This window comes from Lasioglossum baleicum, chromosome 18, assembly GCF_051020765.1.
Source record: "Lasioglossum baleicum chromosome 18, iyLasBale1, whole genome shotgun sequence".
Classification (NCBI taxonomy): Eukaryota; Metazoa; Arthropoda; class Insecta; order Hymenoptera; family Halictidae; genus Lasioglossum; species Lasioglossum baleicum.
In genome coordinates this window covers 1,725,547-1,738,603 of record NC_134946.1, presented here as the reverse complement: position 1 = coordinate 1,738,603, position 13,057 = coordinate 1,725,547, and the positions used below count along the sequence as shown (strand labels likewise).

General features: G+C 38.0%; 1 protein-coding gene across 1 annotated transcript; it reads left to right on the top strand.

Moving 5' to 3' along the window:
- Positions 1-2,480: 2,480 nt before the first annotated feature.
- LOC143217832 (general transcription factor II-I repeat domain-containing protein 2B-like) lies at positions 2,481-7,004 on the top strand. The gene is made up of 5 exons (XM_076442477.1): positions 2,481-2,543; positions 2,663-3,014; positions 3,243-3,626; positions 3,723-3,972; positions 6,158-7,004. The coding sequence occupies exons 1-5, from the start codon at positions 2,481-2,483 to the stop codon at positions 7,002-7,004; spliced, it is 1,896 nt and encodes a 631-aa protein (XP_076298592.1).
- Positions 7,005-13,057: the final 6,053 nt, after the last annotated feature.

Genomic DNA, 13,057 nt, shown 5'->3' with positions numbered 1-13,057 from the left:
GATTGTTTTGATCGAGCCGCGTTTGTATTCGGACGCTCGACAATCGAACCGTGGAATGGTCGATTCCGGAACACATTGCAATATCTTCAGTGGTTTAAGAGTTATTCAGAAATGTCGCATGCTTCTTCAGTCGAGCCCACTGTGCGCCGTTTTGACTTTCTTCTACATCAGTGGTCGGCACGGAGGAGACTCTGCAGGCCGTTTTCGGCTCGCGCCGCCTCTTTTCACCGACCGCACGTCCCGTTCCCCGTAACGGCCCTAGTCCTCGAGGCAGCTCAGGCCCGTACCTATCCCAGACCGTATGAACCGCGCGTGGCGCATTAGGGCGACACCCGTATCAATAGGTTTCCACATTACCATTGAGGTACTATTGTAAATGCGTTTTTTAATGTGGTTTCCCCTGTAGGCCTATTCCACTCTGTTGCATGACAATTTCTGAAACTAACTTTGAACGAATAAACACGGAAAAGAGAGAGATATATATATATATAATATATATATATATATATATATATATATATATATATATAACTTTGACAAATACTTCGATAACCGTTTCACTGATTTCGATTCCCTTAAAAATGATTTCAGACTATTTCAGAACCCCCTCGCGGCCATAATCGAAGAACAAGCTTCCGAGTATCAAGAGGAACTTCGCGATTTTCATCAAAAAGTTCCTCTGAAGACTAGGGAAGAAAACAGTGTCGAATTTTTTAAAATATTAAATGAATGAAGATATCCTCTCCTCAGAAATTTCGCACTGAGAATTTTTTCAATGTTCGGATCGACATATCTGTGCGTATGTTCGTTTTATAAAATGCGGAATATTAAATCGGAAAAGCGCACCCGGTTGAATGACGCTTCTTTATTGTCTGCGATGTGAGCCGCGACATCTAATCTTTCATTTGATATATCTGATATTCCGAGTACATCTAAACGTCCACGAAGAAGTTTGTCTGAATGACTGTTTAAAATTTTGGCAATGGAATTAAGAAGTAGTTCTCTCTCTCTCTCTCTTCCGCATTTATTGTTCAAAGTTAGTTTCAGAAATTGTCATGCAGCAGAGTGGAATAGGCCTACAGGGGAAACCACATAAAAAAAACGCATTGACAATAGTACCTCAACGGTAATGTGGAAACTTATTGATACGGGTGTCGCCCTAATGCGCCACGCGCAGTTCATACAGTCTGGGATATGTACGGGCCTGAGGACTAGGGCCGTTACGGAGAGCGAGACGTGCGGTGGGAAAAGGAGGCGGCGCGAGCCGAGAGCGGCCTGCAGAGTCTCCTCCGTGCCGACCACTGTTCTACATACATAATGTAGTTTCAATGGGAACGCGCACACTTAGCGGCAACGACACAGCACCGGCACGTCTCCGCATCATCTCGACAGAAGGGATGTTCTCGACGAGAATGTTTTGCCGGTTGCTGGATGCAGTGGCGCACCCAGGGGGGGGGGGAGCCAGGGGGCCAAGTCCCCCACCAAGAAAAAAATGTTCAGCTTCCAAAATTAAAATCGCGGAATAGCCCTGGGTACCGATGATAGATATTTTGGCTTAAAAAAAAGGTCATCACGCAAAACCTAGGGCTGGGTTCAACTCGGCCCCCCCCCCAAGATTACATCTTGGGTGCGCCACTGGCTGGATGTGCTGTTCGTACGGTATACGAGAGACGATCGTCACGATTCGTAAAAACGACTAAAATAAAGACCGCAAAAAATATAATAGAATTCGTTCGTCAGTTTCGTATATTAGTCAATTAATGATAATATTATTAGTTATACTAATTTTTAAGTTTTAAATATTTATAAAAGAAATTTTGTTCACATAACTTAAACATACTGGCAATTTTGAGATAGTTGTTATCCAGACACCATAAATAATAGTTTTTCTTAATTTAATAAAAAAGAAATCATTTATCAAAAGTCCATATTTTATTACAAGGAAGGCAGTAATCTCGTTGAATTTCACAGAAATTATTCACGGAAAATCTACTTTTTCTGAAATATTAATCTATGTTCTGATTACAGATAATCATTATCGATGTAGACATTACTTTTGACTGGTAAATAACCATTATAAATGACAAGAATTCTTTTTGCGCGTATGTGTGTGTGTGTGTGTGTGTGTGTGTGTGTGTGTGTGTGTGTGAGGAACCGTTATCGATGATGGAAATCATTTTTGTCTATTGGTATTAGTAACCATTTCTGTCGAGGACAGAAATTATTTTGGGCTACTAACTATGCGAGAGTCGGAATAGATCGAAGTCAAAATCATGTTTTTGGATATATCCGAAATAGCACATTGATGTGGAAAAGAAAAGAAACGACTCGCGAGCTTATAAAATTTGCTTTTCGTCCCTCTAATAAAATCGTAGTCGTTACAGTAAAATAATAAATGGTTGTAGGCAGTGTTAATACTCGCCCCTCAAAACTAACTGCGCCCAGACCCCGGTAATCCGCAATAGCCAAATCACTACAGCATGTCTTTACAATACACCGATTATCGTCAGAAAACTCCGACAAATTTCACGAAGTCGCATCTAGTGTCATAAAGCAATAAAATACTCGACCGTACGCCCCAACATTATTACTAAGTACCATCGTTGGACTCGAACCCGGACCGCCTACCTGCGTAGTAAACTGATGCCCTACCGTCGCACAGTTGTCTAGAACAGGCCTGGGCGCGGTTGGCTCGGGGAACACATGTTGCTGCTTCTCCTCTTGGCTTGGTCGGCAAGTAAGTCCCCACCACGGCCGCTCCGACTCTTCCCTTAGCCTTAGCCTTAGCCTTAGCCTTAGCACGAGCACCCCCGCGATGCTGCACCGGCAGGTTACTCACCACTACTATGTAAACATGTACACGCACATAAGACCCTTGCCCGAAGCTGTGGAACTAGCGGCATTTACCAATTCCTTTAATTTTTATGATAGAGGTGATTCACAGGTACAGGTGAACTCAGGTAAAAAATTCGCAGAGCCGAAAGAATTTGAAGAAAAGTTTGTAGCTGCGACTAGTAAGTCGCTTGCTATCGTACGCTACACACCGTCTCTTCATCGCTGTTTTTTGTTGTATTCGTTAATTTTGGTTATTGTGTTATCTCATTTTTTGTTATTGTTGTTGTGTTGTTATTCATTTTTTTTATTGTGTGGTGTTATTGTCCATATTTTTGTTGTGTTGATACACACCATGGCCAGTGAAAGCAGAAATCGTAATGCAGATGGAGAGGTGCGCTCATTTCAAGAAAGCTGGGAGAAAGAATTCTTTGTTGTTGATTGGAACGGTCAGCCCCGATGCTTAATATGCAACAAGAATTTGTCTATGAAGAGAAGCAATCTTTCCAGACATTATGATACGCACCATGCGGAATTTTACAAGACATTCCCTGCATCGTACCGAGCAGAACTATTGAAAGAAATGAAAGAGCGACGTGGATATGTGGAAAAAGAAATACGAACGCACCAACAGCAATCTGTCGCAGCATCGTTTGCAATCGCCTTAGAAATTGCGCGTAGCAAAAAAAGTTACACGGATGGTGAATTTGTTAAAAGATGTGCCATTGAAATGGCAAAGGCATTTGGCGATGAAATAGCTGCCAAGAAATATGAAGCGGTGCCATTATCGCGCCGTACAATTACCTCGCGTATTGAGAGCATAAACGTACATATTTCTAAAAAATTAAAAGCGATGTTAAGTGATTGCAAATATTTTTCCTTGTGCTTAGACGAGAGCACTGATGTCGTCGACATAAGTCAATTGTGTATTTTTGTGCGGTCGATAGACGATAAATTCCAAATTACGGAAGAGCTGCTAGAAGTAGTGCCGCTGCTTGAAACGACACAAGGAAAAGACATATTTGCAGCATTCTACAAGACGGTAGAAGAGTATGGAGGATTTTCAAAATGCACCGCAATTGTTACGGACGGCGCAAGGGCAATGGTAGGACAGGAAAAAGGGTTGAGAGGCCTATTAAGGTGAGCGCATACTAGATGGTCGCGGGAAGGCCGCGGGAAGGCCAAAGCCGCCGATGGACGCCCAAAGCCGCCGATGGACGTCCATGCGGCAAGGGAGCAGGGCTACCAGCTGTGCGTGGCAGAAAAAAAGGTCTCCGTGGGCTCCCCACCTCTTTTAGGGAAAGGGACCTTTCTTTCAGGGAGCCCTGCTCCCTGCTGTGGAGCCGTCGCAGAGTGCGGACAAACGTGGCATATCTCACTACACGTGTATATCACGATGTACGATAAATTCCTTTGGCAAAACGTTTTATTAGGTGGTAATTGATATTATTAATCATATAACAATAATTTTTATGCATAGATATTGTTAATTTTTTTTTTTAATTTATTAATTTTATTGTTACATTTTTTTTTTGTGAATAATTACTATTGCATTGACATTAGTAACCAAATTTAGATTTTTATAAAAAATTTTACCATGTGTCGCACTCTCTAGAGTCCAAAAAATCAAATAATATTACATTAATTGTAAATCAGTGTTGCAATAATAATTCTGTACAATGGAAAATGCTCACCAAGGTATATGCATTCTTTTTACATTTAATAAAGTAGATTTATTTTTTGTATAAATTTTCAACGGTGGTTTTATTTATTACTTGCATATAAAACTTCAAATTAACATATCTCGAGAAAGGCAAAAAATATCCTGAGATTTTGACATTCGGATATATCACTTGTTGTAGTTTAAGAATTTCATAGTTTAGCCTGCAACTAACTGCTACTCTTAATTTTATAAACTTTTTAATAAGTGCCCGTACCTTGCCTTTATGTTGTGTTCCGGCCGATCTAGACCCGGCTGATCCACTCCAACCGACATCGCGTAGTCGAGCGGATGACGTCACGTCAGCCGCTCGACCCCCCACTTCGCGATACGCCGAACGCGTGATTTTTCGGTTACGCACCTGCTGATCGAGATCACCAGATCACTGTTAACGGCCACCGCGGATCTACCTTCAGTACACCGCTCTCGCGTAACCGCTACTCGAGTCGAATTATTCCGTCGTGGCACCGCATTCTCACATCATTTAATGTATCTCATTGTTGTGTTGTTGAGTACGCTCATTAAACGAGTGTGTTAAACAACGTGTACTAGCTGCAATTTATAACCCACTGAATCCCACTGATCCTCGTATCCGATCTCCAACATGTTGTATTGTGGAAAATTCGTTAATTTCTTTTTAAATTTATTAGTTATATCGTTAAATTTCATTTTCTGCGAATAATTACCACAATACATATACATTCGTAAACAAATTTGGATTTTTGTACAAAATTTTGCCATTTGTCCGCCACAGAAAAATTGAATATTCGTGTATATCACGATATGAAATACATTTCTTTAGCAAAAAATGCGTATTAGGGTGGAAATTGTTATTAATAATCATATAATAATCATTTTTATGCATAATACAATTTTGCAATAATTATACAGGGTGGACGATTTATCTGAAGAGATTGAAATATCTCGAGAAACGACAACAAAAAGCAAATCTTGCGATTTTACTGAAATTCATCAATATTTAATCAGAAATGTGCAAGATCACGGGATTGAATGATTCATTTTGGATCACATTCAAAGTACCGAGGATGACTCGGATAGCGAATAGCGTTTTGTTAAGTTTGTTAGTTTTGTTTATACTATTATAATTTGTCTAAGTTTATTATTATTAATATTAAATATGGTTCATTTATTATTAATTTCGTTTTAACTATGTTAGTTTTTAAAAATATATTTTTGTTTAAATAAAAATTGTTAATTTCTTAATAAATTTATTAATTATATTAGTAAATATCATTTTCTGTAAAAAAATTACCTATATATACATTAATAACCAAATTTAGAGAAGTGCCGAATATTAGGCCATTTGTCCGCACTGTGCGTCGGCCCGCTAGAGATTTCTTCACGCGTGGACGTCCATCGGCGGCTTTGGGCGTCCATCGGCGGCTTTGGCCTTCCCGCGGCCTTCCCGCGACCATCTAGTATGCGCTCACCTTTACGGAAGCATGGAATCAATTGCCCGATGTTCCACTGCATTATACATCAAGAGGCATTATGTGGAAAAATTATCAGTGTGGGCCCCACTATGAAGATTGTGACAAAAATTGTAAACACAATTAGGGGTGGAAATAAATCTTTATCCCACAGGAAGTTTAGATTATTTCTCGAAAGCGTTGATGCTATTTACAATGACCTCTCATTGTATTGCGAAGTCCGCTGGCTCAGCGCAGGAAAAACTTTAGAAAGATTCTTCGCTTTGAGGAAGGAGATTTTGGAATTTCTCCAAACAAATTCGAAGTTAGATGAAGACATCATCAAAAAAATGGATGATATTGAATTTTTATGCAATTTAGCATTTATCACAGATATAACCAAGCACCTAAATTGCTTAAACAGTAGATTGCAAACGCAGAATCAAACAATTTCTGATTTGATATGTAACATTTATGGATTTACGAACCAAATCGACTTATTCATAGCAGAAATTAAATCGTCCGAGCTGCACAATTTTCCAGCATGCAAGCAGATTGCTGATGAATACAGAACTGCAAATTTTGACAAAATAGTGCCAATTTTAGAGGAAATAGCAAAAGAATTCAAATCAAGGTTTCAAGACTTCAATACATTGGATCAGGATCTTCAATTATTTAATAATCCGCAAGGATGTGAAATCAGGAACCAGAAACAAGAATACCGTCTGGAATTGTGTAATTTGCAAGCAGATCCATTTGCAATGAGCAAAAGAGAGCATGGCCAAGAATTTTTTAAACTACTTCCTATGGAGAAATATCCGAAATTAATAGATTTCGGCCTGAGAATATGCTCGATGTTTGGAACGACATACAAATGCGAAGCGGCATTTTCAACGATGAAATTTGTTAAATCCAAATATCGCTCCAGCTTGTCAAGTTGGTCATTGTCATCTATGATGAGAGTGGCAACCTCAAGGATTTCAGTGGATATTGATGCACTGGTCAATGATGTGATGCGCTAGGAATAAATAAAAAATCAAGTAAGTATATAAATATTAATTTGCATGAATTATTATATGTACGTCCATGGCCGCGACTTACTAGTCGTAGCTACAAACTTTCCTTCAAATTCTTTCGGCTCTGCGAATTTTTTACCTGAGTTCGCCTGTACCTGTGAATCATCCCTATCATAAAAATTAAAGGAATTGGTAAATGCCGCTAGTTCCACAGCTTCGGGCAAGGGTCTTATGTGCATGTATATGTTTTCTTAGTAGTGGTGAGTAACCTGCCGGTGCAGCATCGTGGGGGTGCTCGTGCTAAGGCTAAGGCTAAGGGAAGAGTCGGAGCGGCCGTGGTGGGGACTTACTTGCCGACCAAGCCAAGAGGAGAAGCAGCAACATGTGTTCCCCGAGCCAACCGCGCCCAGGCCTGGTCTAGAAGTCAGTTCTAGTGCGAATTAATTATCGTGTGAGGAAAAGATTGATATTTTGTGTAAACATTACTTTTAAATATTTGAGTAAAGTAAATAAAACATAATTTACAGTAGTGACTACTTGTTTATTAATGTAATAATTATTTATCCAATACTACATTCATTAAAATTTTTTAATGGCCTTCCAACTTTTGCGGGTTCAAGTTCCTGAATGTCAATCTCATTAAAGCGGAATACTATGGTTGATTCTAACCAAGTCTTATTTTTTGACAGAAATCTATCTTTATAATTATTGCCTATTTTCCAACGTTTCTCAATATTTTTGATAAAGTTCTCTAAAATTCCTTCAATATTGTGTCCGCTCACATTCCTTCCGGTGAAAATAGCCTCTAGTAATCCACTAACGCAATCCTTTCGTTTCAAATTCTTCAATTTGAACCATTCTTCGAACAACTCTAAGCGGGCGATCGTAGATTGTACGTTTACTAAAATATTAAAATAAAATGATAATGGGATTGCGGGGGATCGCGTTTTCTCTTTGCCGTTTATGGAGATGAAGTAAGCTTTCAAATGAAATACTTCGCAACGCGTGCAAATGCGTGCAAATTTTCTAAAATTTACGACATTCTAATCATTTTTCTTAAAAAGTATCAGTTCATAAAATATATCATAAAATGTGCGAAGGAAACGTAAACCTACCATTTCCAGTTACAGCCATACTGATAATATCATATACAGGGTGAATTCGATAAAGCAGGACACCTAAATATCTCCGTTACTTTTCGTTGTACAAGAAAACTTCGTAGGACGGAGTTACACTGTTTGAAGGGCCACATATAACGGTGTAAGGGAAAAAAAATTTCAAGGTCATTTTTATGAGATTTCAAGATTATCGATGTTTTTTTAAATGGAATGATATATTTTCGTTAACGTAATGTTGTAGCTGACAAAATAACGAATTCATGCATGTAACACAATATGACCTTCAAATGACCTTCAACCCAGAAAAATGGTATAAATAAAATTCAATTTCAGTATTTCTGTTACGCCAAATGTTAAAAAATATTCCCTTGAGCTGCCATACATTCAAATGTATCGCAATACACAACATAATAACAGATTCGGTGTTGACAGGAGGACTATTATGATATACCTTCACCTATACGTTCGTACAGAATCGTGTTTATCCACTACTAATTACTCGGAAGACCTTCTTGCTATCAGATTTCCACAGTCTCTAAGATTTCTCGATCAGTTTATCGATGAACGTTTCACAATGCGTTACTCGAAGGAAGATAAGATTGATATGATTTTCATTTATGGAGAAAGTCGACAGTGTTTAAGAGAAGCCATGCAGTTGTACAAGGACCGATTTCCTAATCGTAATTGTCCATCAGTTTCCGTTTACTCCAATTTGTTAAATAAATTCCGTGAAACTGGTAGTGTCGAAAATAAAAAACGTACAAAGGTGAGGAGTGTAAGGAATGAAGCAAACACAATTAATGTTCTGGCAGCAGCGAATACAAACCCTCATGCTAGTACGAGGCAAATCGCACAAGGAAGTGGCATTAGTCAAACATGTGTAGTGCAAATACTCCAGGAACACAAATTTCACCCCTTTCACCTATCAATTCATCAAGAACTTCATGGTAGAGACTTTGTAAATCGTGTAAACTTTTGCCAGCGGGGATTGAGACAATTGATAAACGATGGAGCATTTTTTAATAATGTATTATTTACCGATGAAGCTTCGTTTACAAATCACGGACAAATAAATTTAAAAAACCTGCATTATTGGTCATCTGAAAATCCGCGGTGATTACGGACAGTCGACAAACAAAGACCATGGTCCGTCAATGTTTGGTGCGGAATTTTAGATAACCAAATAATTGGGCCTCACTTTATTACCGGAACATTAAATGCAGAAAAATATATTGCATTTTTACGAGAATCGTTACCAATTCTCCTGGAAAATACACCCTTGAACATTCGTGAAAATATGTGGTATCAACATGACGGATGTCCGGTCCATTCTTCCCGCGTCGTAATACAATTCTTAAATAACAAGTTTTCAAATCGTTGGATTGGACGTAACGGACCCGTATTATATCGCCAGCTCGCTCACCAGACCTTACACCCCTTGACTTTTATCTATGGGGAAAACTGAAAGACGATGTTTATAGTGAACCACCAACGACTATAGACGACATGAAAGAAAGAATCGTCCAGGCTTGTGCGTCGATTTTCTCAGAAATGAATCAAGGTCTTTGCAGACTATACCGACACGGCGGCTACCTGCAGCGGACCGCGCGGTCAAAAAGGCACCGGGTGCGGGTGGTGGTCTTTTTCGTACACTACTGACGGACCGGCACCGCAACGACACTTTCAGTGGCGCTCATCACTAGCGCGGGCGTTCGCCGCGCCGTAACTGGCCGTAACCCATCGAACGACCTAATCAGACCGTTCTAGTGGTGAACACCACTGCGCTGGCGGCAACTCGTGTCGAGCGAAGATATTTTGCCAAGACACCCCTCTGTAGGTTCGACGGTAGGGCACCAGTTCACTATACGCAGGTAGACGGTCCGGGTGCGAGTCCGACAATAGTAATAATGTTGGGGCGTACGGTCGAGTTTTTATTGCTTTATGACTCGGTGACATCGTGGACTTTTTCGGAGTTTTCTGGCGATAGTTAATGTATTCTAAAGACACGCTGAAGTGATTTGGTTATTGCGGATTACCGAGGTTTGGGCGCAGTTACTTTCGAGTGGCGAACATTAGCACTTAGCACTGCCTACACAATCGCTTCTTATTTTACTGTAACGACTACGATTTCAGTAGAGGGACGAAAAGAAAATTTTCGAAGCTCGCGCGAGTACTTTCTTTTGTTTTCCACATCAACGTGCTATTTCGGATATATCCACAAACATGATTTTGACTTGGATCTATTCTGACTCTCGCATGATCAGTAGCCCAAATAAATTTCTGTCCTCGACAATGATTCCTAATAGTAATAGACAAAAATTATTTCCATCATCAATAGCGGTTCCATGTGACCAAAAAGAATTGTTGTCCGTTATAATGGATATTTATCAGTCAATGATAATGTCTATCATCGATAATGATTGTTTGTAAATAGAACATATGCAATTTTAATATTTTCAATTAACTAGATTTCCCGAATATCCTTTGTGAAATCCAACGATTACTGCATTCCTTGTGATAAAATATGAACTTTATATAAATGATTTTTTTATCAAATTAAAAAGAGACTATTGTTTATGGCGTCTGGATAACAATCATCGCAAAATTGGCAGAATTTTTATGTTATGCGAGTAAAATTTCTTTTATAAATATTTAAAACTTTAAATAACTAACTATAGTATAACTAAAATTGTCATGAATTGACAAATATACGAAATCAACGAACCAATTCTATTGTTTGCGATCTTCATTATAGTCGTTTCGTCGTTTTCCGTTCGAATACCACATCGAGCGGCCGGCAAAACATTCTCGCCGAGAATGTCCCTTTTGCCAAGACGTTGCACGTCGTGTCGGTGCTGAACGGTGCCGGTCTAGTGCGCGCACCTCCATTGAAACTAGAAGAAAGTCAAATGTCGGCGCTGGCAGATATCGTGTGCGCACTTTTTCCCGTCCCGATAAGTAGCCGCTCTAGCCCGTCTACCTGCTGCGCCGATACGGCCTATTGTCCGCATCCCCATTGAAATACAGAGGAGAGACCCAAAACGGCCTAGCGGTCCGCTGCAGGTAGCCGCCGCACAGTGGTCCAAATCGAGAAATTCAGTGACATTTTGCCAAAAATCAACTTTCTCATATTAATATCTGATCGACATGTATCTCTTCTTAAATGTTCATAGATTTCGAAAATGAAGAAAATAAATCAAATATCATTCAGATTTAAATTATACAAACACTTAAAGTTGGACATTTTAAAATTAGAATCTTTTACGCGGAAAAACTGTTCTGTTTCTTCGTGGTGTCCTGAGGAGCTCAGTTAATATTTGGTTTCGATTTTTTTTTTGTTTTGAAGAGCATTCTTTTGAGATAAGAAATCGTGCACGTCATTAATGATTATTGTATGTAATGTTTTTTAAACATAATGTTGAATGAAATAAAGAAAAATCTCAAAATGCTTTACAGTTGACAAGGTGTATCTTTTTTGTCTCGGGGGATCGCGCATTGTAACAAAATAGAATATTTTCAGTAGATCTTCCCCTATAAGATCGTGTAAAAATCATTTCCCAGGCTATCCCAGTGTTAAAGTTATTATAGTTTAATCCATCCGCGGCATGTCATCTTTGCGTATACGTTTGGATCCAGCGCCGAAATATTAATCAAATTTTCCAGTGTACAATTACCATAAAAAATTCTATAAATAATATAATTCCATTGAATTGTATTGTATTGAGTAGATTTTGAAAAGCTGGATTTAATACATCCTTAATTTAAAGAATTATATTATATTGCAGGTAATTTCGTCTTCGCAGCGAATACATATTATAAAATTCAAGGAGTATACAGAAGAAACGGCTAAATATTTTATCACAAATTACAGCTGGTACTATATGCCAGCATCTGTACACAAAATATTGATTCATGGTGCAGAAATCATAAAGCATGCCTTACTTCCGATTGGCCAATTAACGGAAGAAGCTTTAGAAAGCAGACACAAAGATTTTAAAAAATTTAGATTGAAAAATACAAGAAAATTTTCCAGATTGATTACGAATGAAGATTTATTTTATAGACTTCTGTTAACATCTGATCCGTATGTATCCACTGCACGAATAAACTTGAAGAAAGAACATAAACAATTAGACGCGGAAGCTATAAAATTAATTATTAAATAGCTTCAAAAGATATGCAGTTAAATAAAATTGATATTTGTTATTGTTTTTTTTTTGTTACAAATATTGTTTTTTTTATATTTCATGTTATTCGTTGTATGCTATTACTGTTATATTATAAAACCGTTATTGTTATCACATTTTTATAACAACAGATCTACAAAAATGTTACTAAATTATTATATACTATATACAATATATTACAAATATTATAAATTATTATAAAAAATATCTTTTGACACAGTTATGAGGCGTTTTTGCCTTCTTGGTACTTTTTGTATACGTTGATTAAGAACAGATTCCTCAAATTTACATTTTACCCATTCCATGAAACATTGTATGTGTGAAACATAAATATATAATAAAATACACACTTAGGAAGAAAAAAGGGTTTGGAAGATTGTAATTAAACAATTTTTTTTAAGTAAAAAATATGAATCAAAATTAATTTAAAATTATTGTTTAACAAATGAAAAAAATATTCATTTGTCTGTAGTTCAAATTGACTATTTTTTTTAATGAATTTTAGTGCAAATGTCATCTCGATATCTCTTATGGTTCAAAAGTTATAACAAAAAGTCACTAAATTTCTCGATTTGGACCACTGTGCGCCGTGTCGGTATAGTCTGCAAAGACCTTTACGCAGCAGTACGTTTTATAACTTCACGGCTGAATGAATGTATAGCAGCTCAAGGGAATATTTTTGAACATTTGGCGTAACAGAAATACTGAAATTGAATTTTATTTATACCATTTTTCTGGGTTGAAGGTCATTTGA

Bases quoted from the DNA above. Each gene is read 5' to 3' on its own strand.
- LOC143217832 (XM_076442477.1), top strand. From the start codon at position 2,481: ATGTCTTTACAATACACCGATTATCGTCAGAAAACTCCGACAAATTTC. The intron at 2,544-2,662 runs GTGTCATAAAGC...ACCGTCGCACAG, and splicing joins ATTTCACGAAGTCGCATCTA to TTGTCTAGAACAGGCCTGGG. The intron at 3,015-3,242 runs GTAAGTCGCTTG...GCTCATTTCAAG, and splicing joins AAAGTTTGTAGCTGCGACTA to AAAGCTGGGAGAAAGAATTC.